Genomic DNA, 27,450 nt, shown 5'->3' on the forward strand with positions numbered 1-27,450 from the left:
TCTCCAGAGGGCCGGGGCCCTTGGGAAGCAGGGTTCAGAGAAATCAGGCCAGGGCCTGATTTCTGTGGGGACAGTGGCTTCCTTCCAGGACTTGGGGAGACCCCTGTCCCATGGGGGGGGTGCGGCCTGGGCCCAGGTCATATGTGGGGACAGACAGCACGGCACAGGGCCCAGGATCCCAAGAATCAAAGGCTGGGGAGCCATTCAGACCCTGCAGTTCCCACGCCAGGCCCCCCGGACCCTCCAAGGTCTGACAACGACGTGCTCAGTCAAGCCACCAAGCTACGTGGCTGGTGGCCAGTGGCGGGTCAGGTTTGGGGTCTGGCGCCAAGCCAGGCTGATGACCCCGAGTCCAGGCCCCTCCCCCTGCCCCGCGGAGGAGGAGGCTCGGCCCTCAGCTAGCTCGGGGCAGGCAGTGCCCCGGCGGCCGGGGCGGGGCGGGGTCACCGGGGGCAGGAGCGGGCGCCCCGCCCCGGGGGTGTGTCCGGGCACCCGCGCCACCACCTTAAGGGCCGGGCGGGGCCGGGGCCAGAGCGCCAGGACCGGGGCACCGGCGGAGGGGCACCCAGCGCGGAATCCGGAGCGGGATTCGAATCAGGACCCGGAGCAGGATCCAGAGCGGAACTGGGCGCGGGGGCCATGGCGTCGTCCGGGCCGGCGGGGCCGCTGCTGCTGCTCGTGCTGCTGGCTGGCACCGCGCGGGCCGGCCTCCACTTCCGCCCGGGCCAGGGCTGCTACCGGCCCCTGCGCGGGGACCAGCTGTCCAATCTGGGACGCAGGTCGGCGCCGGCTTGGGGAGCTTCTCGCGTGCTGCTGCCTTTTGGGGACCCTGCCGCCTCCTTGGAGTGCCAGGAATCTAGGCGCCCTGCCTCCCTTGACCTTTGAGGGTCAAATTTAGTACCTTTGTTTTGGAGGTCACGCTTGGCTTTCACATCCAGGGGAGCCCTGGTATTTGCAAAGCTGGACAAACCCCACTTTCCTGGCATTTGGAATAGTGCTTGGGGAGGAGTAAGTTTCCTGCATTTGGGGTGCCCTGCCTCCATCATATTCTGAGAGGGCTGGGGTCTTCTGCTGTGAGATGGACTCACTCCCACTCCCTCTCATTTGGGGGAGGAGGTGGTACCGGGGACCCCTGTCTGTGCCCGTGGCCCAGCAGCCCCAGTGCTGATTCTGTGGGTGGTGGTCTCTTTCCAGGACATATCCCCGGCCTCATGAGTACCTGTCCCCATCGGATCTACCCAAGAGCTGGGACTGGCGCAACGTGAACGGGGTCAACTATGCCAGTGTCACCAGGAACCAACACATCCCTCAGTACTGCGGCTCCTGCTGGGCCCACGGCAGCACCAGTGCCATGGCAGGTAGGTGGGGGACCCGCTGCCCCCTTGACTGGGCCAGGAAGGCCTGTCCAGGCTGCTTCCTTGTCAGCACAGGAGGGCCGCAGCCCAGGGTCCCAAGGGCCTGTGATTCCATGCCAGAGCTCAACCTGGGATGGGGAGGTGTGTGGCCCTCAGACCTGGGGGAGCTGACCTGTGCCACCTGCTGCTCCAGACCACCAAGGCAGGCCGAAGTGGCATAAGCTGGGTCGTGTCTCCACTATGCAGGGTAGGCCCCTGGGGCCCGTCGGTGGCAGACAACACTAGGGCTGGAGCCCAGTGGCTCCCAGGTTCCTCTCCCAAAGTTTGTGAACCCGGCCATTTGGGATCAAACCAGAAATGCAAACTCCCCGAACTCCCTGCCAGTGTTTGGGATGGAAGTGAAGCTGCCTTTCAGCTACAGTTAATATTTGAGGTGAACGCCTGTCTTGCCCTTGGAACTTAAGTAAGGTTGGCCCCTTCCCTCGTCTGGGCCTTAGCCGTCGGGCCAGTGAGGAAGGAGAGGCAGCTGAGGCCCATACCACTTGGAAGGCTGTGGGGCCTGGCCTTGGGAGAGGAGGGAGAAGGGCAGACTTCACACCAGTGGGGCCTTCCTGCAGCCCAGGCCCACCTGGCAGCCTGCGAGCGGGGCTCTGGCTTCTCCAGTGGCAGCCCTGAGTTCCAGGAACCTGCAGTCACACTGGAAGTCCCTTGGAGAAGGGACTCCCATTGGGAAGCTGGCCCCTGAGGGCTGGGGTCTCCTCCCTTGCTGGGCACGCCTGCTGCAGGAGGGGTATCTGGGGGGTCTCCCTGGTGGCCTTGCCCATCTCCTTTTGACGACAGATGAGGAGACTCCTGAGGGTTGGAGTATAAGGGGGCAGGTCGGCTGAAGCCCCGTTTGAAGCTACACGAGCCCTCAAGGGAGCTGGAGATGGACAGGGCCAGAGGCTGAACGACTGGGAGAGATGGATGTGGGCAGCCTCAAGGCAGAGTCAGAGCAAAGGCCAGGCAGGCCGGCAGGCGGGAATGGCGCTCTGGTTGAGGAAGTGAAAGAGGGCCTTTGTGGCAGAGCCTAAGTGTGGGGGAGGGGAGAGGGGAGAGCTGAAAAGGTCACAAGGGGCCCTGCCCCCAGGGAAGCCTCAGGACCTTAGAGAGAGAGTCATGTGCCAAGATTTGCATTGGTAAGACTACAGGACTGGGAGGGGATGGCTAGAGGTGGTCGCTTTTCAGATGGGTCAACCTGCCACAAATCTGGAGGGGAATTTCCATCCTGGGCAGAGAGAGGGTCTCTCTCTTTCTCCTCAACCCTCTAACATTTTCCCCGGTAGCAGGGCCCTTCTTCCTCTTTCACTGAGAAAATATGTGTAGAAGCCCCCAGAAGGGGATTTCCACGGGCCCTGGCCCAGCTGCCACCTAACTCAGCTGATCCCCGCCTGTCCCCAGGCGCCCAGCACCTGAGCCCCTTGCCGAGGCCCCTCCTCCCTGGGCTTGGACTGTGAGCAAGGGCTTGACCCCACCCCGCCTCCAGCCACCACCCCACTGCTGCGCTCCCTGAAGAGGTGTCTGCAGCCCATGCTTCCTCTTCTCCATCCTTGAACCCACTCCAGCCTCACTTCCACCCCCCACTCCACAGGCATCATGCTTGCCAAGGTCATCAGCAAGAGGCCGCCATGCTGGCAGGTCCAGTGGTCAGGCCTCTCCGTCCTGGGCTGTGCTTGCTCAATCCTCTTTGTAACTCTTTCCTTGACTTTCTGCATACACCCCGATCTCCTTCTTCCTCTTCGAGGCTCCTCAGCCTCCCAGCTTCACTAGTGAAGGTCTGAGTCCTTGGCTGCAACCAGACCCTTCACCCGAACTCCAGCTTGAGACCCAGCTGCCCCCTCTCCCTCTCGCTTGGACACGACTCCTCAAAGCTCATATGCTCAGATCGCAACGATTCCTCCTTCCCACCACCACCCTCAACCCTGTCAACACAAAAATATCCAAACCTGGAGAGAATTTTTCTATGAGTTTATTTGAGCCCAAACTGACAACAATTGCCGGGAGCAAGGTCCCAAATGCTGTTTTATGCATTGGGAATGAAGGAGGGGACGCGAGAAGAGTCCCTGCGGGTGGGGGAAGGGAGGCGGGGATTGCGGACAGTTAACAAGGTCTTCTGCTCTCTTGAAGGTCAGAAAAGAGGCATTTCAAAGGTGTGTTCACCTAGATGTACAAGGGCAGGGCTGGCTTAAGGCAAAGATAAACCGTCCACTAAAAAATGACATGCCTGGGGATGTCAACCCACCATGACCTGCCCCATTAGGGATTCATGGTCAGATTATCCTGTGAGGTGACTTTCCATAGAACCCACACCTCCAAACCTGGTCCTTCTCCGGTCCTCCACGGCTCACTCTGAAAACATCACCCATCCAGTCTCTCAGGCAAAAGACCTGGAGTCTCGCCTGACTCCTCCACTTCATGCCCTGGTACAATCTGGTGACAAAATCTTGTCGGTTCCGCCTTCAAACTATCTTGCAAACTCCTCTGCTTCTTAGCACCTGCACTGCTACACCCAGCCTGAACCCCACGTAAGCTAGCCTCCCTGCCCTCCGGTCACAAACAGCTAGGCCAAGCCTGTTCAAACCCAGGTCTGCTTGAAACCCTCGAAGATTTCACGCAGATAAGACACAAAATTCTTCCTTGACCTCTTCCAAGCGCCCGTGTAAGCTGCTCCTGGTCCCGTGTCTGGACCCAGTGTGCATGCCGCGGGGCTGGGCCACGGGATGGACCTTGTCACGCCAGCCCCTGCTTTCCCAGACCTGCCTCCCATGGGTGCCACCCCAGCCAGGGGCTCAGCTACCCTCTGTACCCACTCGGAATTCTCTTCCTGTTTTCCTCAAAGCACTATATTGTCCCGTCTCCCCCACCACATGGCCTTCATGTGGCGAGAAGCTTCTGTCTGTCTGGAGGTGGGCCAGGGGCTGCAGGGAGGGAGGCAGGGCGGCCCGGAGAAGGCCAGCTGCACGCCGTACAGCGGCAGCACAGGTGAGGCTGCTGTGATTTCTGCCGTGGGGGCGGGAGCATGAGCTCACACCTGGCGGGGTATGAGGTTGCGAAATCACCTTGAGACAGTGGAAAGTGAGCTGATGGGAGCTGGGGCAGAACTGGCTGCAGGGCGGGCGCTAGCAGGTCAGTGGGCCACGGGTGGGTACAGTGGCTGCCTGCAGCTGTCCCTGGCTGCCCACGGTGAGCGTGGACCCGGCCCATGGGCAATGATTGTCACCCTGACCAGCCCTGGGCTGGCTGCTCGGAGCCCTCCCTCTGCGACCCCCTAGGCCACAGGGGCTGAGTCTCTGCCAGCCTCCCCCCGGGACCCTGTTGGCCCTCTGGCTCACTGCCTCACGCAGTGCCCCCCGGTGTCTGTTCCTGCCTCTTTCAGTTCTGCATCGGGCACTTCGGGGGCATCCAGAGCCCCACAGGACAGGCCTGGCCCTGCCCGCATGGCACTTCCAGTCGGATGGTTTGGGCAGACACATCAGTGCCTGGGAAGGGCCAGGGGAGGCCTCCAGGAGGTCTGTGGACAGTGCCCTTCAGAGAGGGGCACGCAGCCGCAGGAGCGGCCGGCAGAACAGGGTGGGTGCTGACCTTCCTGGGCACTGCCTTGCAGATCGGATCAACATCAAAAGGAAGGGGGTGTGGCCCTCCACCCTGCTGTCCGTGCAGAACGTCATCGACTGTGGTGAGGCTGGCTCCTGCGAGGGGGGCAACGACCTGCCGGTGTGGGAGTACGCCCACCGTCACGGCATCCCCGACGAGACCTGCAACAACTACCAAGCCAAGGACCAAAGTAGGAGCCCCCATCCCCTGCCCAGGGAAAGTGCCGCCTGAGCCCAGGCCAACCCTTGCTTCTCACACTGTCGGGCGCTGGGGGGAAGCTTGAACCCAGTGGGTCTGGGGGAGCAGGAAGCTGGAGCCCATAGTCCTTGTTGAGAGTAACAGGAAGGTCTGGGAAGGGGTGTCTCCAGCCCTGTGTCCCTGTGGCCAGGCCTGGCCGCGGTTCTGGGTTCTGGCATGTTGGCATCTTCGTGGTTCCATGGGCCTTTTAGGAGAGGCGCAGGTGGCCCTCATCCAGGGGAGAGTACGCTTTTCAGGAGCCGGGTGGGGAGAGCAGGCAGGCTGCCGCCCCAAACTGGAAGCAGGCAGGCCCAGCTGGAAGAATGTCCCAATGGCCTGGTTCCCACCCCATGACCCCAGGCCACGTGCATTCAGGTGGATCTGGGGCCGAGGGGCCACTGCATGGACCAGCAGACCAAGCTGGCCTGAAATCTGTGGAGTTGGCACATTCCTTTCAGGCTGCTCCCTTTGGAAACGAAAGGAAAGAAAATGGCCAAACCCGAAGCCCATAATTGGCAGTTTCAAGTCACCTGCCTCTGGAGCAGAGTGCTGGGACGAACTCAAAAGCCTGTTTGAGATGAGAAGGGCTGAGGGTAGGGGGAAGCCCAGGGGCTTTTCCACCCCCCTCCATCTATGGAAGGGTCAGCCCAGCCCCTGTGCCCTCGGAAGCAGCACAGCACATTCTAGGAACCATCTCACGCCCACAGGGCTCTCAGCTTGCCTCCTGGGCCATATTGCCCAGCCAGAAAGAATTCCCCCAGACTGGTTGGGTGAGTCTTGTTGAAGTGGTAAACGCAGCAGGGGTCAGAGAAGCCGGAGAGGGACGGATGGAAGGTGGGGGGGAGTGACTGCCAGGAACCAGGAATCAGGTGGTCCCTGCGGCCACGCCCTGCTCAGCTCAGCCCTGAACTGGTGTCGTCCAGCCTAGGCCAGGCCTCTCTAACCTCCCTAGCGTGACAGGGCCAGATGGAGCTCATCGGGAACGTCACTGTTTGCAATAAATAGTCTGGTCCTTGTATTAGCAAATGTGGCCCCAGAGCCAGCACTTTCCAGTTGTACTGAGCACTGGGCATTTGGTGGCCAAGGGACACATCCAAGCAACAATTTAATCCTCCAGGAGTTTATAGTCCTGGGGAGGAATCTGGGTAGATAAGAAACTGACAGTAACAGGGCAGGTGGAATAAGTGAAAAGATCGGTCGCGGGCCTGCGGTGGATGGTGTGGAGTCTCGCAGAGCTAAGGACTAAAACTTTGTTTTGTTTTAGCCTAATTCTTGGTACCACCTCAAAACAAAATAATTAGAAAATGCAATTCCCCCCCCCCCAAATGATTGGCCTATTCACTAGCCAGCAATAGAATCATAAGAGCTTACAATTGAGTTACACTCTGGTTTTAGCTCTAAGAGGACTGTGAAAGGGCCCTTCTCCAGGCCTTTAAAGGAAAAGAAAAAAAAGGCTGTCTTCTGAGGGCCTACTGTGCGCCAACCAACGTGTCTTTCCTTTTCGCCGAGGCCTGGGAGAGGGCTTTTCATAACTCCTTTGCAGCGGAAAGAACGGCATGATTAAGCAGCACCAGGTACCAGATGATGTCCGTGATTCGCTAAAGGAGACAAGCGGAGACTGGGTCTGGGGTGCGTGTGTTCGCGGGGTAACGAGGGGGTGTTCTCACGCTGCCTTTCCATGCCACCCCCAGAGTGTGACAAATTTAACCAATGTGGAACATGCACGGAATTCAAAGAGTGCAGCCCTATCCAGAACTACACCCTCTGGAAGGTGGGCGACTACGGCTCCCTCTCCGGGCGGGAGAAAATGATGGCTGAGATCTACGCCAACGGCCCCATCAGGTGAGGGGCCCTGGTCGTGGGTGTGCGGGCCGTGGTCTCCAGCCTTTTCCTCCTGGCCCACTCCCTCTCGGCTGGAGACAGCTGCACATGAGTTTTCTCTGAAGTAAAGCAGAGCTGGCCAGGGGGCCCTCAAGGTGCTTGAGTGACACACATGTGGGAGGGTCCCTGGGTTGCAGCGGGGCTGTGGGGCTGTGGGGACTGGTCACCAAGTGAGGGACGACGGCAGTGTAAGCAGTCACCTGATGTGCCGTGTGACTTGAATTTACACCCATTTCCATCCAAGTGCTGATTCTTGAACTGCCTGCTCCCCCAGCTGCGGCATAATGGCGACCGAGAAGATGGTCGCCTACGCCGGCGGCATCTACGCCGAGTACCAGGAGAAGGCCGAAATCAACCATATCGTGTCCGTAGCTGGCTGGGGTGTCAGCGATGGAACCGAGTACTGGATCGTCCGGAATTCATGGGGTGAACCATGGGTAAGACATTCCCACTGACCCTGCTGTCATCGACGGTTCTGTTGGCTGTGGAGCCAGGAGCATGACTGCCCTTTGGGGTCCGGTACTTGTGCTGCCGGGGCTGTCCTGTGCATCGTCGTGTTAGCAGTACCCCTGGCTCCCACCCACTAGATGCCAATAGCGCCTTCTCCCTGTCCCTCCCTCCCCCCACCCCGTGATGAAATGTCTCCAGACATTGCCACATGTCTCCTGGGGAAATCCCCCCGGGTGGGGCGGTGGGGGTGGGGAAGGAAGCACCGCCTTAGAAGTTTCGGTTTAGTTTATTCCTTTACAACCATCTCATTCTTTTTCTTGTCCGTTTTAGCTCCTAAGCAATACTGTGTAATTTTTTAAAAAATACTTTTCAGTTGGGTCAAAAATACAGGGGAGGTATACTGCCTGCCAGAATTGTAATTTCTAAGACCTAGTATGAACCATGGAGGTGGACCGAGAAATTCCATTATTATGAAATGGGGGGAAGTGATTAATGTAGAAGTGATGAAATGTCAATTTTTTAAAAATCAGATGACCACAAATACAGCTATGACTGGGAAGTGAAGTCATCTGGTCCTGAGTTACATTTTAGTTACATTAACTAGCTTTTGGCACCCAGGGCCGTGTACCCCTCGTGTTACATATTGTTACATATTAACCAAGTTAAACATTTCCCGGAAGGTATTTCCAAGCAGGGGTCCCAGAAAGGGGAAGGAACAGCTGAGCAGGTGCTCTGGGGCTGAGATGAGGCGGAGAGGGGGCCGGTCTCTGTGTGGGTTGCGGGGGTCAGGAGACTGCTGGCTGAGAGCTGACACGCCCCCCACTTCTCACAGGGCGAGCGAGGCTGGATGAGGATAGTGACCAGCACCTATAAGGACGGGAAGGGTGCTGATTACAACCTCGCTATCGAGGACACCTGCACATTTGGGGACCCCATCGTTTAAGGCGATTGTCTCTGGAACAGCAGTTTAAGAAGTGTTGCCGCGAACCATGACAGAAGGGACCCTGTCCCGTGGGCACTGGGTTGGTACTGCCAGGGTTTGAAGGAGCTGGGGACAGAGAGGGAAACCAAATTGATATCTGGGCACTGGCACCTTGATGGGGCACCTGTCAAAATGCCGACCAAGGGGGTCCTGGCTGAGCGTTGCTGAGAGTCTAACGTGGGACCATGTGGACACCGTCGCAGGACGGCTCCCCTGCCCAGTGACTGCAGCAGACCACCTGCCTGTCAGAGAAGTGGCCTGCGAGGACATTAAATCCCGTGACCCCCAATGTCTTCAGCTGATGGTTTGGTATTTTCTGTCTGGCAACTGTGGTCAATAATGTGGCATTTATCACCAGTGCTTATGTCACCTTGGAATCAATGGGGGGTGGAGGGGGAAATGGCAGTTTCAAATTGCCCCAGTGATGAATAAAACACACGACTTCACACGACAACTGAGCCTGAGTGTGCCTCATTTATACACGAGAACACCTTTCTACACCTTTCAGCCCAGTAGAAAGGCTTCTATTTGTTCTTGGAAAATTAAAACAATTACAGTAAAATATCAACTAATCAGGTTCTTGTGAGAAAACTAAGTCAGCTTTTAAAGTAGTTCATTTAAGTGTCTCCATTTCTGACTCCCCACCACCCTTGGGGCTGACAGCTGGCTCCATCCGGAGAAGCGACGTGATCCTGGACCCCACAGTGGGGGAAGAATACTGTAAATGACTTATAAGAAGGACAGAGGACTGTTCGTAGTAGCAGTTTTTCACTTATACTGCTAACATTTTCCTTTTTAAAAATGTTATCTCCTCCCCCCAGAATGCATTTCCAAGATGCTGACTGAGCCTCTTCAAACAAGTTTCTGGAATGTTCTGCTTCAGCTCTGGAGGATGCTCTAAATTAGTTCACCAGGATGAAGTTAGACTTGCAGTGAGCTTTAACAAACAGAAGGAAAAGTCAGAGATTAGAAACAGGAGGTAAAAAAATGACATTTAAAATTGTAGCAAAGGGACAGTCACATCAACCCTACCTACAAATTCCGTCACAGGGTCATGTTCGCCTTCTGTTTTAATGGTGCCTGCGATGCTGTCATTTTCTAAGATGGGGAGGAAAAGCTGCACAAAGTCTGAGGTGTACGGAGGAGCTATGACATCCAGGACCTGTGGGGACAGACAGCAGGTTACTGCCCCCGCTCAGCCCGAGAGCAAGCTGACGGAATGGCAGGCAGTTTGGAGAAAACCCCCCTCCCCTCCCTGTTTCTCGCTTCCTGCTGACAACAGCAGTGTCCATCATAAGGCCCCAGGAGGCCATGGAGGTAAAACACGAGACAGTCCCTGCGGGTAGGAGGTGCCCGGGAAACCTGTCTACGTCCCTACCATCAGCATGATTATCAGAAAGCACAGTTCTCAGAGTCAGGGTACAAAACGAACTAAATTAAGCCAAACAGGGCACTGCTAGGGTAAACAGTATGAAACATGAAACAAATGGCGTGTTGCTGACCTCGGTTACAAAATAGCGAATGAGTGAAATGTCAGTGTCCAGCTTCTCCAGACACTTTCGGATGTAACTGACAACAGGAAGTACATAACCTCGACTCAGCAGGTGAACCATTCTGTCCAACAGGGTCTTCTTCAACTCGAGCTGCAAGAGGGGGCACAGGGCTGTCAGGAGGCCCCCGCGCAGCACAAGGCCCGCGGGACGCCGCTCACCTGCTCCATCACGTCCAGCTGGCAGTGCTCGGTCTCAAACAGCTTCACCAGCAGCTGCAGGACCTGCGGGTGCAGGAGCTGGTGGCACGTGCTGATCTACAAATGGGCCAAAGAGAGCCTTGCTGAGCGGGCCTGGCGCTCGGGCCTCTGGGCTCACCATCAGCACGCAGGGACTGCTCTGTCACCACAGCCACCATAGACAGCTGCTCGCTGACCATGGCGGTCCTTAACATCATCCCAGAGCCGGTCAGCTTCTGTGCCATTCCCCATCCTTTCAGGGACACTTGATAAAACAGAAATCTACAGAGTCAGGGCAACTAGTTCTTGCAAAGGAAAAGCCTCCTTTAGTACAGAAATAACTAGCTTTACACAGTGTCTTCCGAGCTCACTGCACAGAAGTGCTGGCCACACAGGCCTAAGAGGACAAGCACAGACAGAGCAGCGGGCCCCCGAATGTCTCAGTCCGCGGGCGTTGGTTGCCATGTGATGGGCTGCAGTGGGAACTGAGCATTCCTTTATACCAGTCGGCCTGTGGGAAATGGGTTTTGTTCTACGGCGTCTGCCTCACAGTGGCAGAACCTACGGACAGCGTTCAGTGGGGGCTCCGTGTGCGCTGTACGTGGCCCTGCGGCCCCCTACCTCGTCCAGCAGCGCCAGGTGGACTGGTGTGTGGTCAGTCTGCAGCTGGAAGTACCTCGGTTCCGACACGGTCCAGTCCACCCACTTCAGCACACCCATTGCTACCACGGGGAACCTACAGGCAAACGAGGCAGGACGCTTCCTTTACACAAAGGTGTCAAGAAACCAACAACACAACTAAGCGGGGCTTAAAAGACAATGAATCCCTCCCGTAATTCACTCCTCTTTGCGCTCCCTGGGAATTGTGTGTCAGTGACGATGGTGTGAGGAGGCCGGCACCATCAGTGCCGTCGGGACCCCAGTGGGCGAGCGCTCAGCTCACTGCACTTTCCTGGTTGGCACGGAGAAGCTCCTGGGTGCACAGTGCCCCAGGAGCCAGGTGGGCTGGCCTGAAATTTCCTCTTCCCTCGCATACCCTTTCCTGTCCCTAGTACAAATCAATAGGGCAGAGACCCAGAGACCCACAAGGACAGCCCACTGGGAAGCTTTCCTCGTGAACTCTTATTTACAGAATTGCAAATCACTTCTATGTAAGCAATACGTTGTTGGTCTAACTTTTACTGTAAATAGACCCTTTTCTTCAAGTCAATGTTTATAATCCTGGTTGGTCTTCCTTTCTGTTAGTCAAATTTGTGAACAGACCTCCGTCAAGTAACACCTGAAAATTACCCACGCTGCTAAAACCATTTACAGTCCTCCATGTATGTTCAAAGAAGAAAAAGGAAATCAAATGAATGTCTTTCTGAAGTTTTTTTGAGCTTTCAATATGGAGACTCGAGCTACCCTCCCGAAGGCGAGTTTCCGAGGTGAGTGCCCGTGCCTACCTGATACACTGGTACAGAGTGCTCAGCTCTGCCACCAGCTCGGAGGCCCCTTTGTTCTCGTTGCAACACAAGTTGTGGACAGTTTCAACAGCTTTCGATGTTGACTTCAGCTCGTCTTTATTGATGCTCGCTCGTTTGTTCTGAAAACACAAGTCGCTGAGTCCGGCGGAGCTCCCGGCCTGGTGGTGGGGTGACAGGCAGTGGCCACTTCTCTCTGCAAACCACCCCCCGTCGCTGAAGTCAGGAGTCAGCTGACTGGCAAAGCCCCACTCGCGCGGCACACAGAAACTGACAGCCGTGGAGACCAGCAGTGTCCCGCGTCACAAGTCACAGTCTGAGTGACGAGTGGAGGTGCTGTGCACATTTTCTGAGACATTTAGCACTTTGACTATTTTATGGATAAACACTAAAAAAGACATTTTTGATACTAGATGGGCTCAGGATTTCTCGCAGCCCAATTCCCAAATAATACCAGAGAGGGGGTGGTTACTCGTCTCCCTGCCAGCCCGGCCTCTCGGACGGACAATACCTTCTTCCACGTCTCCACCACACTTGCTGCATACGCCAAGATGTGGATGTACTTGTGCTTGTGGTCCTGGTTGATCCTGGCCCCCGGTTTAAAGAGTGACTGCATGAACAGGTCCAGGAAGGCTGGCACCCGGATCTGAGGGGAAACAAAGAAGGCTGAAAAGGAAGTTGGGAGGGAGACGGCGGGTGAGTCCACACCCTGCCGCATGCGTGCTCGCAGCCACCCCAGCGCGTGCTGCAGGCCCAGTGTGTGACAGTGAAGGACCAGCAAAAGGACAGAAACACTTCAATAGGAATGTGCACTCAATGACTTCAGAAAAGTAAGGCAAACAGAATTTCCAAACTAACCCTTCCAGCTCACATGGGGGGTGTCCCACCTTATGATTAAATTGAAAAGCAACTTACGAGTTCAACAGGAGGTGGGTCCATGCTTGTAAACATCTTGAACAGGACTGTGATGTCAGCTGGGTTCAGAGCTCCCTTGGACAACATGGCCCCCAGGGCCTGACAAGCCCTGGGGTAGGAGGCAGCTGTGCCCAACGCTAGCGTGATCTGACTGGCATCGTGGCCTCTTGATGGAAACAAAATCATATACGCTATGGTTAATAAGGTGGGATACAAGGTTGGTAACGCTTCCCTTCTCCCCTTCCCTCCCTCCTTCCCTCCTTCCTTCCCTCTTTCCTCTTCCCACATTTCATGCTTGGAATTATTGGGATCCCTTTATTTTTTCGTATTTCTGTTATTTGCTGGGACACTGACTGACCCAGGAAAACAACATTTGGAACTAACTGGGAAAGAATGATTTAAATACAGCTCGCAGACTTTCTGAAAGGAAACACACTTTTTGAATACCTTATTAAGACTCCATTAGTAGAAACGAAAGACAACAAGAGCTAATTGTGTTCTAAGACATGGACTATAATACCACGAGGAGTCTACGGAATAACTGTTTCAGGTTATTTGTTGTTGATGAATGCCAGTGTGAAGGCACGGACTCAGGACTCCAGTGAGCTGAACAGTCATCGGCACCTAACACTCGTTAGTGCTCTAGAAAGCACGCTCTCCGCAGGAACTGGGCCGCCCGCACTGCTCCAGCCCTGCTGGCCAGCAGGCAGTCTACCCGTGTGCCGAAATGACAGGACCCAGAGGAAGAAGGGCGATGGGGTGAGGTGGGGGCCCCAGTGGGGGGCGAGCAGACCCTGCTGTCACCTTTCCTGCGCAAAGCGCTGGACCTCCTGAGCGATCCTGCGGACCGCCGAGCCGCCCTGTTCTTCCTGCGCCAGCACGGACATCATGGCCTGAGCAAACAGGTATGTGTGCTCCCCGTGACACACCATTTTCTGGAAAATCGCAGAGAAAGAGTTTGGGGTGTCATGACTGCAGCAATGGCAAACGCAGAGAAAAGAGTCAGATGGGGACAGTTGTCCTGCACGAAGGAGTTACCCTCGGAGGAGCCTTCTGACCTGGACATTCTCTAAAGGAAAGGGGCCTTTCATGTTTGAAAATGCTTGACCCAAAACAGCCTCCTTCAAAGAACTTACAGCAAACTCAGGGAGATTTTTTTCAAGGTTTTCTTCTCCTCCATCCAAAATTGTCGCTAGAGAGGTACGGAGTACTCTAGAGAACACTTCCAACTGCTGACAAGCTGTGGACACACTGGTTATTTCCCCTTGGTACCCTGCGTCAGAAATAAGCTACGATACAAAAATAAGAGGCCAAACAAAGTGTCAACAAGAAGTGACCACACGTTTCATAGAAAGTTGGCTTGCCGTCTATTTGTGGTGAGAGGGACAAGCACTGGTCTGAAACCCTTCCTCTGACCCCTGCTTCACCTCTAACTAGGTTTGTGGCCCAGGCTAACCACCCCGGCTGGTTTCTCTCTGTATAAGATGAAGGACACACACCAGATACTCTTAAATGTTCCTCTCAGGACACCATGGACTCTAGTAATATATTCCTGCCAAATCTCAACACACCGTCCACACTGATCCAAATCCAGACACAAATTCTGTGCTTTTCTTTCTCAATGTAAGACTTACTAAAGTGAAACGATGAAGGCCTTTACCAAAAGAACACGTATGATCTTTCAAAGAAAAACGATTACCCACCAACCAACCCAACATCAGCCTTGCTCACAAACACTTTTATCTTTCCTCTAACTCCAGTGCTCTTCCTACCTTAACAGTGAAGTTAAGCATCAAACAGTCTGGATGGGCTTCCGCCAGTTTGTAAAACAGATCTCTCCATGTGGTGTGTGCAATCATTTGTTCAAGCCACGCTGGGGTCTGCCAACAAACAAACAAACACACAGCAAGGGGCCCAGCTTTGGCTTCAGTGACACTTACGCTGGATAAACAAGCACAGGACCTTCCAGCTGGAAGAGCACAGGCCCAGCGAGCATCCAGATCTGGCCCTGCAGTCCCAGGGTGGAGATGCCCATGGGCGGCTAACTGGCAGAACTGGGCCCTGGACGCCCAGTCAGAGCTTCTGGCAGACCTAGCGCCACACAAGAACACCGACAGGGCCTCCTGGAGACACCGAGAGCCTAGTGGAAGCGTGTGTACAGTGGCGCTGCATCACGTGCACACAGTGAACTCATGCGCAATCAGCCATGTGCCCTGGGCATATGAGAAAAGGGCAATTTAAATATTAGGTCGGTGCAAGAGTAATTGCGGTTTAAAAGATTAAAAACTGTAAAAAACGCAATTACTTTTGCCCCAATCTGACAGCACAGGTGGTTCTGTGCGCCACCACCTGAAGTGGCACCTTAGCTCTCGTACTGTATGGCTGACGGACCCTGGGCTGCACCCTGAAGCCACCGGCACAGTGTGCCAAGGCCAGGCTCCCCACGGGCTGCTCCCACCACTGATGGAGGGTGGCTGGGCTCCAAGCCAGACCTGTTCCTAGGAGACATGGGCTCCAGTGACAGGGTGTTGTGGCCTAAAGACTCTGGTGACACTGCTGAAGCTTTCTGAAAACTGCACTGTCATCTGAGACTCCAACCCAAGGGTCCTTCCTTTCTTCTTGTCTTCAGGGGTCAGACCTGCATCACCGCACCCCCAGCCTCCCCCACTGTCCCTCCCAGGTGTGTCCTCTGTGATCTCCTGCACCTCCAATCGTGTCTTAGCAGCTGCTTTTAGGAGGACCCAAAGGAAAGCAGCGCACCACGCACAGAGCCTGCGCCCTGCAGTCAGAACGCGGGAGGTGGGAACTGCTGCTCTTCCCCTGAGCGCAGCACCTGTGTGCACCATCTCCACGTGCAGGATCCCAGACACCGACGGGCCGTCTGAAGGGTGCCTTACCACAGCGCGGTTTCTGCCGCCCACCCTGATTCAGTCCCGTGCCCAGCTCTAACATTACTTACACAACAGGCCACCAGTGTACACATGGAATGAGCAAAAGCCCCTAGGAATCGGTATTAGAAAAAGAAAAGAGATTCCTCACCTCTCCTTCTTCAGTAAAAATAGAATCTGCTTTGCGGGGGTCAAAATGTTTGATTAGTAAACTCTTCAGGTGATTTTCCACAGTTTCCTGAACCTGCACCGGTTCAACACCTGAAAGAAAAGGGCACTCTCTCAATTCGCTGTATTACTTTAGAAAAAGTAGACAGGTCAGAAGTCTATGTGTGAGTCAAGTACCACAGAATCGCTTCTGACAACTTAGAATTTGGGGCCTCTCATAAATGTTAACGTTTGAGAATCACATTCAGTGGTAAGAACCAAGAAAGAGCCCCGAGCAGGACACATGAGGGTGCTTGACCTTGTCCACAGGGAAAGGTCATCTGCAAAACCTCGCTAAGGACAAGGAGAAATTGACAAAATAGACAAGAGGGAGGAAAGACACACGCTTACACAGGAGAAGAGGGACACTCGTCCCTAGTCCCTGTGACAGCAGCGCCTGGACTCATTTCCTGACAGTGTCATCAGTGATGTCGTCTGTACCCACTTCAGTGACTTACAGTATGGCTCTACCTCGATCACAGTAGCTGAAAGCCATCGTCACACCCACTCTTTAACTGTCCATCACTGGCTGCTGGCTGTAACAGACAGACCTCTACAGAATGACACACGGAGCAACGTACACTGCGTAGTCCTGGAAGTGTGCAGCGTGGTATGGAAAACAGCCCAGTGGGCACGGCACGAGCTGCCTATCTACAAACCTCAGTGATCGAACCACAGAGAAGAGTCAAGCAGACAAAGGTGCGTAAGCAGTTGAGTCCTTACGTAAGTGAAAACCCAGGAAAACAGAACCTTTCCAATTGATCAGCACTACAGTGATCCAGAGGCCTATTAACAGGGGGAGTGATGAGCAGCCAGGACCGACCACCCATGGAGCACCTGTCTGGATGAGCCACTCGGCCAGCAGGTTGACGGTCTGAGCCACAGCAGTGTAGTTTTCTGACAAGAGCTGGATGACGTTCTCTGGGGACCCTCCTGCCTGAAAATACCTAGAAAAGGTAACCAATGAGCTATTACGCTAAAATGAAGGCAGACCAGCACGGGGAGGGATGACGGCACGGAGGGGAGGTAAGAGGGAGACAGCTAGGTTATCACGAGTTTTAAAGTGCGGGGCCTTCCGTTGCACATTATTCTTCCTTTTACACGTCCTCTTCTGGGTCTCCTGTTACACAACTCTCCCCAAATTCCCCCACCCTCCTCCCAGCACAAACAGCCCGTCCCGTACCGCTTCAGAGTGTTAAAGATGGAGGGTTCCATTATGTAGTCCCGGGTGGAGAACTTGTGCAGGCATTCCTGCTGCACCTCGGCGTCGTCTTCCCCCTCTCCATAGTCGTCCTCCTGCTGGTGGGAAATGCCGCGGGCCACGCTCGTTTCTCAGCAATACAAATGTCGCATAATCTCACCTCAAATCTGTGTAACACTGTCCCTTTCAAAAGTACTCCACATCCATTATTTCACTTGGCTTTCATGAGAATGTCATGAAGTGGGCAGGACAAGTAATGAGTGGCTGAGAAAATGGGACCCAGAATCACACCGAGTGGGTCTGTGTCATGACTCCACTCTGCGAGCTGTGTACAGCGGTCGTGTAAGTTACCTAATCTCTCTGGGTACCCATTTCCTCCTGTTAAACCGAGGTAATCATAGTAGCCACTCCCGTCTAGCTGTTGTCAGGATTCCATGAGCTAAGTTTTGAAGAGCCAAGCACAACCTGACGTTTACTAAGAGTTCAACAGATGTCAGCTATCATTGCTCTTTCCCTGTTACTACTTCCCACGTGCCATTTAATGCTTTCCAACAAAGTTGGTCACGGTGTTCTCGAAGGCATAAGCCATGAGTTTCCTGTTAGAAAGTAAAGACCACTGACTCGCGGCGAGTCAGCAGGCCTGGCTGGATTCTAGTCCCAGTTCTGCGTGGAAACACGTTCCTGATTCTAAGGACAAAGCAGGGCGGTGATGTGACAACTGTGGACTGAACGGCCCCAAGGTCTTCCAGCTTTGACACTGTCACCCTAAATAGCCAGCAGTTGCTTTCTGAACAATGACTATGTACTGAGCACTGTGTTTGTCACCAGGGAACCTAAGAACATATAAGAAGACATGTCTTTTTCCACCAAAGGAGTTCACAAACCAGTAGGTGAGACCAACCACCACGCACCTGACTCTAGCATAACGGGTTTAAGAGGTGGCCCAGGAGTCAACAAACTATGGCCCAAGGCCACATCTAGCCCTCCTCTTGTTTTTGTAAATAATATTTTATTGGGACACATTATTAAAAACAGTATCTACAGCTGCTTTCCCCCATAACAGGAGAGTTGAGTAGTTGTGACAGAGACCTGCAGAGCCTAAAACAGTCACCATCTAGCCCTTTACAGGAACGTTCACCCCCACCCCCAGTCTAGTTTAACATCCTGAAAGCAAGTGTTGTGGGAGCAGTCTTCACTGCGGGGGCAGGGTCTTCTCTCAGACCGTTTTTGTGCGGGGAGCCTTGGACGAGGCTGTGAAGGCCAGGCTTCACCCTGGGACCCCCCATGTCTGCATTCTGGGGCTTCTACCCTGGCCCTCTTTGCTTCTACTGCACCTTCTCTGGGGCCGTGCCACCTCCCTGCTCGTGAACCTCTCTCCTTCCCCCTCTCCCACCTCCCTCTTCTCCAGACTCAAGCATTCAGCAGTCTATTCTCATTCCCAATCATCTTTCACACGGATTCCACAATGAGCTTCATAAGCCACAAAGCTGATGTCTCTGTCTTGCTTCAAGTGTCCTATCTCAGAAAAGACACCCAAGCTCTAGCATGACCGTCACCTTCCACCTGTTCACCAGGCCAGTCTCATCTGCTGCCACTCCCATGGGCACCCTGCAGCCAGACAGCCATTTGCATTTCAATGTCGCTTAACCTCCCGGTGGCCTTAACGTCCCAACAGCCTTAGGACACATCTTCCTGCCCCCACAATCCACCTAACGGGGCCTCAACTGACTAGAGTTTGGGTCACAAACATTGACCCACCACTAACTTTCGAAATCCCGCTTATGCCACCCTCCTGTCACTTTTCTTGACGTTCTCTCTCCTCCAGCAGTCAGATGACTGTGAAAAGGACATCTGGTCCACCCAGATGTCATCAGGAGAGTGGATGAGGGTCGTGATTCAAGTTCTCCAAACATGCGCCTCCCCAGCCGCCGTGGGGTCCAGCCCTGGCTCTGCCATCGCTCGCTGCAGAAGCTAGGGCACGTCACTGGGGTGCTGTGTGTAAAAGGAGGACATACGCCCTCGTTCCAGCGCTCTGGGACTCCAAGGCTCGAGGTGACAAGTGCTGCCATTCTGAACGGGATGCTGCAAACACCCGCCCACTACTCAGCTAAGTTTCCCTCATCTGGGCCACTTGGGTGACCAGCGGTTTGAAAAGTAGCGATGGAGACAACGGACCTGGGGGTTAGCAAGTGACAGCGCCTAGCACTGGGCCTGGCCCCCAGTCAGTGGTCAGCGGGTCACCTGACGCCTCGACTGGGGAAACTGAGGCCCACTGTGAAAGCAGCGGCGCAGGGCTCGCCCCGCGGGTGCCGCCCCCCGCCACCACGCCCACGCATTTGCAAGTGCAGAAACCGAGGCCGGCGAGGCCGCGTGCGTGACCCCCGGCGGGCAGCGGAGAGAGGGGCGGGCCCCGCCGGCCGGGGGTGAATGGCGGCGAAGAGTGGGGCGCGCTGTGCTTAAACCACACGGTGACCGCGGGGCCGGGGCGGAGGGGACGGAGACCAACAGTCCTCGTCGGGGCCGCCCGGTGCCCCCCTCACCTGGCCGCCATCCGCCTCGTCGCCCCACTCGGCCGCGCTCCCGAAGTAGTCCTCGTCCATGATGGCGCCCGGCGCGGCCCCCGCCATCCTCTCCCGCGAGCGCGCGCGCGAGTAAGGCGCATGCGCACGGCGGAGCGCGCGAGTGCACGCGCGGCCCCGCGGCCCGGCCCTCCGCGGCCGCGCGCCTCGGCCGGGGTGGGGGAGGGGCCACGAGAAAGGGGCGGGGCTCCAGGCGTCCGGGGCCCGGCGGGAGCCTGCGGGAGGCGGGGCCTGAGCGAAGGGCGGGGCTACCCCACCCACGTTGATCCTAGTGCCCAGTGGCGGGTGGAGCTGGGCGGGGTGCGGGCCGAGGGAACTTCCTGAATTGACCCAGGGGCATAGCCTGGATTTAGGTCTGTGGAATTTTAGCGGTGGTTAGAATGTTTGAACTAGACTCGCGCTTGGTTTGGGTTGGGGTCCCAGACCCACCCGCTTCGTCCCTGCAACTTTCAGTCCGGAGAGCAGAAGTGTCCTTATCTGACAACTGGGCACATGGCAGAGCCGACCTATCAGGCAAAGTACCGAGGGCCCGTGAGAATGTTTTAATTTCTTTTATGACTATTATAACAATGAATCCAGCCTGGATTATATCAGTATATATAACCGGTATAAACAACACATGCAGTGTAATTTGTAATTTTTAATATTTCTTTACGGAAGAAGCGCTCACGAAGGCCAAAATGCCTAAGGCCCACAGATGTCATAACGCAGCCCTGGAAAAGACGGCCTACCTGTGGGGTTGCTGCTGAGGACAAGTGAGATGATGCTTTTAAAGCCCGCAGCTCGCTTCCCAGCAAGTAGGAGGTCCAAAGGAGAGCCTGAAGGGCACCCCAGAAAGTTTGAGCAGAGATGTTAACACCGTCTGATCTGGATGCTCTGAAAAGTGATGCCCACGTCAGTGCCGTGTTTCCCTGAAAATCAGACCGAGTCTTATATTAATTTTTGCTCCAAAAGACGCATTGAGGCTTATGTTCAGGGGACGTCATCCTGAAAAATCATGCTGGGGCTTATTTTCCGGTTCCATCTTATTTTCGGGGAAACACGGTAAATTAAGAGCAGTAGAGACAAGAGCTGTAGGTATTGACAACTGCGACGATATATGAAGGGCTTACCAGGCAGGCACTGTGCGTTCATTCCTTCCTTCTTTCGTTCATTCGACTATTGTTTATCCAGTGCCTATAAGTGCCTGGCTGCATTCTACTCCCTGAGCTCATCGCTGAACGAATTGGACATGGTCCTTGCCCCGGGGGAGCCTACATTCTACTGAGGGAATGGAACTGGAAACATAAAATAATGACAGCGGGTGAGAAGTGCTAGTATTCTGAGATAAGAGGAGAGAACGACTTTGGGCCATCAGACACGGCTTCTCCAGGAAACTTATGTTTGATCTGAGAGTTATATGACAAAAGGAGTCGGAGAGCACATTTTAGGAGAGTGTAGCTGCTTGCCATGTGTCCTTGGAACACAAGGGCCACTGAGACTGGCCCCTCGCAGGCCAGGGAGAAGCCCAGATGAAGTGGGCAAGGCAGGCGGGGCCAGATCTTCGCGGGGAGTTAGGTTTTTAACCGAGGGCTGTTAGGAAAGGTTTAGTACAACAATGTATGTAGAGCCCTGAGCGTGAAGCTTGCACATAGTAGGTGCTCAGTAAGTATTAGTTATTATGATGAGGACGAAACCTTTGGGAGTTTTTTGGTTTGCTCGCTTTGAGGGAATAACAGGACCATGTCTGTGTTTTCAAAGCTGTGTCCCGTAGCTGAGGCAGGAGGCCTTACCAAAGGGAACGTGGAGGTGGGAATGAGAGTTAAGAGGCCTCAGTGAGAGGTAGGGGACGCTGAAAAGGGGCGGGGGTGGCTGCTGTGAGATTGAGTTGCTGTGAGAGAACATGACAGCCTTGGGGGAGCCAAGGAGCAGTCTGGGAAGATGCCACTGAAACGTGCAGCCTGTGTGCCAGGGATGGCCCACTGCGGAGACAGGGAACCCAGGCAGAGAGCAGATTTCTGCAAGGGGCCATAATGAGTTTGATAAGGGGTTCAGATTGGGATGCACTGAATTAGAGGTGCCGTCAGAGCACCTATTCGGAAATGTCTTGCCGGTGACTGGAGGTGTGAGTGTGCAGCTCCTGACTCAATGAATGGAGTTCCAGCTTCTATTCAGAAAATTAAAGTGTGTTAAGTTAATGAGTGCCCCTGCTGATGGCTTGTTTCTGGGTTCATTTTCATGAGCTTTTAGGAATGTTGCAAAGAATGGATGGCTGTTAAACACTTACTCCCACTCCTCTTGGATTTTCTTTTATTAAATAGTGCCTGAATTGAAAGCAGGCAAATTAATATATGTGTAACTAATTGCTTGTATAGAAGCAGGGATTATTTAACTCACCTCGCCCTCAACCAAAGGGTTACTCATTCAATGGATTAACAAACAACCCCTAATGAAAGCATTACATTCGGTCTATAAATCGCAATGGTTTAGAATAATTGGGCCTATATGTCTTGCCTCCTGAGATATTGTTGACTTGTCTTTTTTGAAAAGCCTCATCTAAAATGTCCAAATTAGTTTGCATTCCTAAAAATATGTATTTAAAGTCATTTAAGGTATTTTCCTGTTTAAGAAAAATTCTGCTGGAAAATTTTCATGGAAATGAGAAGTTGGTTTCACTTAATCCCGTCAAGGAATATTGACTGAGTGATTACTTGGTGTTATGGGCTGGGATGTAGCTGTGAACCATAGACACGGTCTGTCTAGTGCTAATGGCAGAATAAAGAAAAGCCGTCTGTCATGACAGGGAAGGTGCAGAGGGGAGGGGGCTTGAGCCCAAGCAGATGTCAAGGAATAACTTTCTAGGGAAATGATGTGTAAGCTGAGACTCTGGGCTTGAATCTGGAGTGTGAGAAGAGGGCACATAGAGAAAATAAAAGATGACAGTGAAAAGAAAGTGGCTGGAGTGCAGACACGAAAAGGGGAGAGAGAGAGATGCCAGAGAGATAGGCAGGAGCCAGAGGACCTAAAAACTTGCAAAGGGTTTGGACATTGTCCCCCAAGGTAATATGTAGCCTTTGAAAGCTTTAAACACAAGAGTGATGTGATTAGATGTAGGGTTTTCAGGAGATCAGTCTGGCTGCCACAGAGAAAGGATCTGAAGGGAGCAAAGCGGAAGTTGGGCGGCCAGTTAGGATGCTATTGACAAGACATCCAAGTGGGACTTGATGGTAACAGATAAAGGCAGGCTTGAGGGCGAGGCGAACACGTTTGCGAAAGGCTTAGGAGGCCAGATATGTGGCGTTTGAAGGGTCTTCCCTGAAGAGTGTGTCATAAACATGCAATATTTAAATCCTTCACTTTCTGTTTATGCTTCAGCCAACCCCTCTCGTCTTCTGTCTCCTTCATGACGCTGAACAACACCTGCCAATGCCAACCTTTTTTCCATATGCAGAGAACTTTGCTGTCTTCATTCTATTTGATCTCTCAACACGAGTTGACACAGACAGCTCTGACCTTCTTGAAATACTACCCTTCCTCTGTGTCCGCAGCATCACGCCTTCCTGATTTCCCCCCTCCCTCCTCAGCTGTCCCTTCTCAGACTTCTTCCCCTGCTGTTCCTTTACTTGTTCTCTAGATATTGTCGTTTCTCGGGACCCAGGCTTAGAGTCTTTTCTACCTCCACTCTCAACCATCCCACATCTTTAAAACCATCTATATGCTGAGAACTGTCAAGCTTGTATCTACAACCCTTGTGTCTTCCCTGATGTCCAGGCTTGGGTATCTAAGAGACCTAACTGTCCTTGACTTCACCATTAGGTTTTCCTAGGGGCATCTCAACATCTCTATGAGTACCGCAAACATGGGCCTTCTGCAGGAAATGGGGCCACCGGCTCCACAGTTACCAATACCAAACACTTGGAAGCCATTCTTAACTTCTGTCCCTGCCTCCCCCATCCAGTCCAGAGGCACTCCCTGATTCCTAAAAGCCTACCTTCAATCTAGCCACTTCTCTCACCTCCACTGCCACCTTCTTTGTCCAGTTTCCCCTACCTCTCACCTAATCCACGGTGGTGGCCTCAAGTAAATACCACTACATCTGTCCTTACTCTAGGACAGTCCATTCTCCAAATAGCCACAAAGTTTTACCTTTTTAAAATTTTGCTAAATCTCTTTATCATAAAGAAAAACACCAAAGATTGCAAAACTCCCCCTATTTTTTGCTGTAATTTGTGTCCTTACAGTGCAAGTAAAATGGACAAAAGTTATGGGACTTGTAGATATGCCAGGTAGGTGTCAAGGGGGAAACAGGGTGACCAAGATGAGTATGACCTATGCCATCAAAGAGCTGAAAAATCTCCTCTATCATATGGAGGAGATATGATACGCAAGTAGGTAATTCAAATATGAGGGTAAAAATGGCATATGCTGTGAGAGAAGCGCTGATAAAATTCTTTTGAAATTCAGAAGAGGAAGACCTTATTTCTGGCTGAGATGTTTAAGGAATGCTTCTTGGAAGAAATGGCTTTTGAGCAGATACTTAGAGGGTAGGCGGCCTTTAAGCATGTTGAGATTAGAGGAAAGGACATTTTAGGGAGAAGAAACAAGAAGCAAAGATATGAGGACTAAGGAATGGTTCTGTTTGGTTGGTCCCTAGGAAAGAGAAAAGGGCAGTGGGCGATGAAGCTGGAAAGTAGTGTGAGATCCTGGAATGCGTTGAACCATGTGCTGAAGATTTTAGCCGTCTGTCCTATAGGGTATAGGCAACGGAAAACTGAAGGTTTCTGAGCAGGAGAATCCCATGAACAAACTTTATTATGATGAGAATAATCCGGCAAAATTGCAAATAACGATTTAGAGGATATACAGTTTCCATCCCTAAATTCATTGTCTGCTTCTCCAAAGTGACTCACTTGCCATCACAAAGTTTTTTTGTTTTTTTTCAATACTCCTCTCTTCAAGAGGTGGGGCTTAGAAAAAGAACAAACTAAACCAAATTCAACAACATGGTCTACAACAAAAAGGACTGTAGACCATGACCAAGTGGAATATTAACGCCCTGTGCAGTTCCAGTCTACATGTCAGAAAGTGTGACCATCAAAAGCTCTTAAATGTATTTCCCACCATTCAAAAAATTATCCAGGTTAAGACTGCTATATCCTGGCTTCAAGTCCAATTTTGTAAGTTGGGGACTGGATGAGGTATCCACCCCCAAATCAAGAAAATGTGGGCTGGAGAAAAAAAGTGCTATCATGTGATACAAAATGGCTGCCAGGGTCCCACCAATGTTACAGGGATTCTGATTGACCCAGTTTGACTTCAGTGTCTACTCCTGGGCCAATAAAAAGTGGCCAAGGGACAGTATTACGTTCTACAAAATGTCAGTCAGGCTCCCACCATTTCTGTTGACCACATAGAGCTGAGGAAGGAGCAGTTTCCAGGGGGAAAAGAAGAAACTGAGTGGCCACCACAAAATGAGTCCACTAAATTGCGTCACTGCCTTCCCATCCTTTGTTTCTCATTCGTAAGGAGAAAACACTCACAACATCCTGCCACCCAAACCAAGCACACTGTCTCCTCTCACCTGTTATCTGAGCGGCACCTGCTCTGTCTCACACGAATTCCTGCAACAGTACTTTGGTTTCCATTGCCTCCTCCTTTCCTCGAGGTCTCACATTATCACCCGTCCCTTCTCTCTCCTTCGTGATCATTTTCTCCCTCTCAACTGGATCCATCCTATTGACATTTGGAAATGCTCCAATATCTTCTACTTTAAACAAACTCACCAACCCAACCTTCTCCCAACCTCACACAAGTCCAGCACTTATCCTGTTCTCCACCTCTGTCCCCGTTAAGTTTCTAGAAAGTCTATACTGGCTCACCTCCTCTTCATTCCTCACTCAACTTCAACCTGGCTCTTACTCTCATCACTCACAGAAAAGCTCCTGCTAAGGCCACCAGTGCCTTCCACGCCACTGACCGAGAGGTCTGTTCTTAGTCTCTTGCCTCTTTTCTGATGTCAGCGACATTTGATATTGTTCACCACTTTTTCCTTCACAAAACACACTCTTCCCTTGAGTTGGTGACCCCACACTCCTCTGGCTTTCCTACTATTTTTCTCCTTAGTCTCCGGTCTCTCTTGCCAACCCCTCCTCCTCCTTCTCTTGGCCATTAAATGTTGGAGACTCTTGGGGCTCGGTCCTAGGCCTTCCCTCTCACTCTATATTTGCACCCACAGCTCAGGTTCAGTGATTCTTCTGCCCTGATGACTCCTAAATGTATCTACCCTGCCCTGGTTTCTCCTCCGTGCCCCAGGCCTTTATACCCACCTCCCACCAACAGCTGTTTTTTTTGTCTGTCTGAAGGCATTTCAAACACAACCTGTGCGAGTTTGACACCATGGGCTCCCTCCTCCCGTCCTTACTGACCCCTGCTCTTTATCTTGGTGAATGGTACCACACGTCTGATCAAGTCATGCCTGAAACTTCTCTCTTTTGCCCATTTCCAGTCCATCACCTAATGCCCCTAATATTGAATCTTTCTGCTTTTCTCTGTCTTCACTGCCACCGAACTAGTCCATCGTTTCTCACCTCGACTGCAGTGTCAGCCTCCTAAGATGTCTTCTCTGTGTCCCCTCTTGCTCGCTTTCATTCCACTGCCAGGTGTGGTTTTTATGTTGTTGTTGCTTTGCTTTGTTTGTTTTAGCTGTCTTACTGTCGTTGTTCTACCAAAATATTTCACTAGCTTCACAAAGACCCAAATTCCACGTGGTCTGTTCCAGCCGTGTAATCCCTTCTTTCAATTCCCCAGCATGCCGCACTCTCTCCAGCCACAGGTCTTTGCATTCGTTGTTCTCTCTGTTTGGGTTATGATTCCCATCTCTCCTGAGATTAAGTAACTTTTAATCATCCTTTAGACCTGAACTCATACACCATTCCCCTGGGAGAGCCTTCCCGATTCCCCAGAAGAGGGCAGTTTCCCCTACTGTATTTTGTTGTAGACCAGTGGTTCTCTACCAGGGGCAATTTTGCCCACCAGGGGACATTTGGCAGTGTCGAGACATTTTCAGTTGTCACAACTGAGGGGTATGGTGGGGTTTGATACTGGCATCTAGTAGATAAAGTCCAAGGGTCCTACAAAACACAGCACAGCCCCCACAAGAAAAAGTTTTCCAACTCCACATGTCAATAGTGTTGAGGTTGAGACACCCTGCTGCCAACCTCTGTTCCTCTCCTTTGCAATATGTGTCTCAGTTCATTACGAGGTATTCATGGTGTTCTTTGATTGGTGTCTGTCAGTTTCACAGTGAGTTTCACGAGAACTGAAACTGTGGTTCTTGTTCGTGAGGGGTCCTCCATGCTTGGAACACCCATACGCTAATTGACTGGTGCAGACACTAGGACAGTGGGCAGTATCTTTCTCTCTCTTTCTGGTAAGAGCATCTTGATTGTCCTGTGGGCAACGTCTTCTTCAGCATTTCATTTGGTCTTGGTGGGTGCATCTATCACACTACCGTGGGCATATGACCCACAGCAGACTGATCAGACCTCTCTTGTTTTTGAAAATAAAGTTGGAAATTTTCCTAAATAAACATGGAATAAATATTGGAAAACAGCCATGCTCGTTCATTTATATCTTGTCTATGGTTGCTTCCACATACAACAGCAGAGGTTTGTAGTGGTGACAGAGACTGTATGCCCTGCAAAGCTGAAACTATTTAGCATCTGGTCATTTACAGAAAATATTTGCCAACCCCGATCTGAAGCCATAATTGATGACTTCTCACTGCTGAGATCCTTGGAACTGTTCTGGACCTTTCTAAGGCCAACTTGTTCACTTTTCCTTCAATTCTGTCACCTTCCCAGTAATACTCCAGTAACCCCCTTCGCCTACCCCCTTTTTGGAGTTGGATCAGACAGAATAGATTTCACCTGTCATATAAGGAGCTTTAACT

The 27,450-nt window shown here is 52.7% G+C and overlaps 2 protein-coding genes across 7 annotated transcripts; one reads left to right on the forward strand and one right to left on the reverse strand.

Moving 5' to 3' along the window:
• Nucleotides 1–486: 486 nt before the first annotated feature.
• CTSZ (cathepsin Z) lies at nt 487–8,992 on the forward strand. Its single transcript, XM_019757157.2, has 6 exons — nt 487–779; nt 1,195–1,358; nt 4,999–5,178; nt 6,917–7,067; nt 7,381–7,543; nt 8,389–8,992. Exons 1-6 carry the CDS (start codon nt 640–642, stop codon nt 8,497–8,499), a joined length of 909 nt encoding a protein of 302 aa, XP_019612716.1. The 5' UTR covers nt 487–639; the 3' UTR covers nt 8,500–8,992.
• Nucleotide 8,993: 1 nt separating this feature from the next.
• NELFCD (negative elongation factor complex member C/D) lies at nt 8,994–19,626 on the reverse strand. Of its 6 annotated transcripts, none has more exons than XR_002139645.2 (15): nt 19,482–19,626; nt 16,924–17,039; nt 16,578–16,687; nt 15,685–15,794; nt 14,418–14,525; nt 13,782–13,934; nt 13,450–13,580; nt 12,646–12,811; nt 12,242–12,376; nt 11,713–11,852; nt 10,889–11,003; nt 10,250–10,345; nt 10,130–10,181; nt 9,571–9,700; nt 8,994–9,475 (listed from the first exon to the last, which is right to left on the reverse strand). XR_002139645.2 is itself a non-coding variant. In XM_019757155.2 (15 exons), the coding sequence occupies exons 1-15, from the start codon at nt 19,566–19,568 to the stop codon at nt 9,441–9,443; spliced, it is 1,773 nt and encodes a 590-aa protein (XP_019612714.1). In that variant the 5' UTR covers nt 19,569–19,626; the 3' UTR covers nt 8,994–9,440. The 6 variants fall into 6 exon arrangements, 4 of the variants coding, with proteins under 4 accessions (XP_019612714.1, XP_074174305.1, XP_074174306.1 ...); XR_012491425.1 differs by having other exon boundaries at nt 11,713–11,891; XM_019757155.2 differs by having other exon boundaries at nt 10,041–10,181.
• Between the last annotated feature and the right edge of the window lie 7,824 nt (nt 19,627–27,450).

This window comes from Rhinolophus sinicus, linkage group LG13 (genome assembly GCF_036562045.2).
Source record: "Rhinolophus sinicus isolate RSC01 linkage group LG13, ASM3656204v1, whole genome shotgun sequence".
Lineage (NCBI taxonomy): Eukaryota > Metazoa > Chordata > Mammalia > Chiroptera > Rhinolophidae > Rhinolophus > Rhinolophus sinicus.

Bases quoted from the DNA above. Each gene is read 5' to 3' on its own strand.
- CTSZ (XM_019757157.2), top strand. From the start codon at position 640: ATGGCGTCGTCCGGGCCGGCGGGGCCGCTGCTGCTGCTCGTGCTGCTG. The intron at 1,359-4,998 runs GTAGGTGGGGGA...ACTGCCTTGCAG, and splicing joins CAGCACCAGTGCCATGGCAG to ATCGGATCAACATCAAAAGG. The intron at 5,179-6,916 runs GTAGGAGCCCCC...TGCCACCCCCAG, and splicing joins CTACCAAGCCAAGGACCAAA to AGTGTGACAAATTTAACCAA.
- NELFCD (XM_074318204.1), bottom strand. From the start codon at position 19,568: ATGGCGGGGGCCGCGCCGGGCGCCATCATGGACGAGGACTACTTCGGG. The intron at 17,040-19,481 runs GTGAGGGGGGCA...ATTTCCCACCAG, and splicing joins ACGAGGCGGATGGCGGCCAG to CAGGAGGACGACTATGGAGA. The intron at 13,935-14,417 runs GTAGGAAGAGCA...TTTGTATCGTAG, and splicing joins TGCTTAACTTCACTGTTAAG to CTTATTTCTGACGCAGGGTA.